The 452-nt window shown below is 58.0% G+C and overlaps 1 protein-coding gene across 1 annotated transcript in view; it reads right to left on the bottom strand.

Moving 5' to 3' along the window:
• The window catches only part of LOC107701322 (coiled-coil domain-containing protein 39-like), a 16,206-nt gene extending 15,777 nt beyond the window's left edge, over window positions 1-429 (bottom strand). The window contains exon 1 of the mRNA XM_016503310.1: window positions 307-429. Within this exon, the coding sequence (XP_016358796.1) occupies window positions 307-429 (123 nt within the window). The remainder of the gene's footprint in view (window positions 1-306) is intronic.
• Window positions 430-452: the final 23 nt, after the last annotated feature.

Raw genomic sequence — 452 nt, forward strand, 5'->3', positions numbered from 1 at the left:
GGGGCCTTCCGAGTAGAGCCCTGCACGATCGCGGGACCCAACGCAGCAGAGTGCGGCACGGGACAACACTTGATGGGCGAGTGCGGGCGCGGGTGGGTAGAGACTCGTGTGTGCGGGATGCGGGAGAATAAGGGTGTATCACACTAGGCAATCTTAACCATGCCCGAGCGCGTTTGACCCCCAAAGCCCGGTTCGTTTGACTAGTGTGATCGTTCGTTTAGCCGTCCCTGGCTTGGTTGGAAGAGGTGGGCCAGAGCGCGGTTCAGTTGGGCTCGTGCGCGGTACGCATGTAGTTTGAGCGCTAACCACGCTGGAGCGTGGAACTTCTGATAAGTGCAGCATGATTTCGTGAACATTCTGAGCGGCAAAAGCGATGCACTCCACTGTGCTGAGCAAGAGCGCTTCTCTATGGCAAGCCAGAGTATTCATATACGCCTGGTCGGGCGTCTGAT

The sequence above is a fragment of the Sinocyclocheilus anshuiensis genome, unplaced genomic scaffold (assembly GCF_001515605.1).
Source record: "Sinocyclocheilus anshuiensis isolate Anshui unplaced genomic scaffold, SAMN03320099.WGS_v1.1 scaffold1726, whole genome shotgun sequence".
Classification (NCBI taxonomy): Eukaryota; Metazoa; Chordata; class Actinopteri; order Cypriniformes; family Cyprinidae; genus Sinocyclocheilus; species Sinocyclocheilus anshuiensis.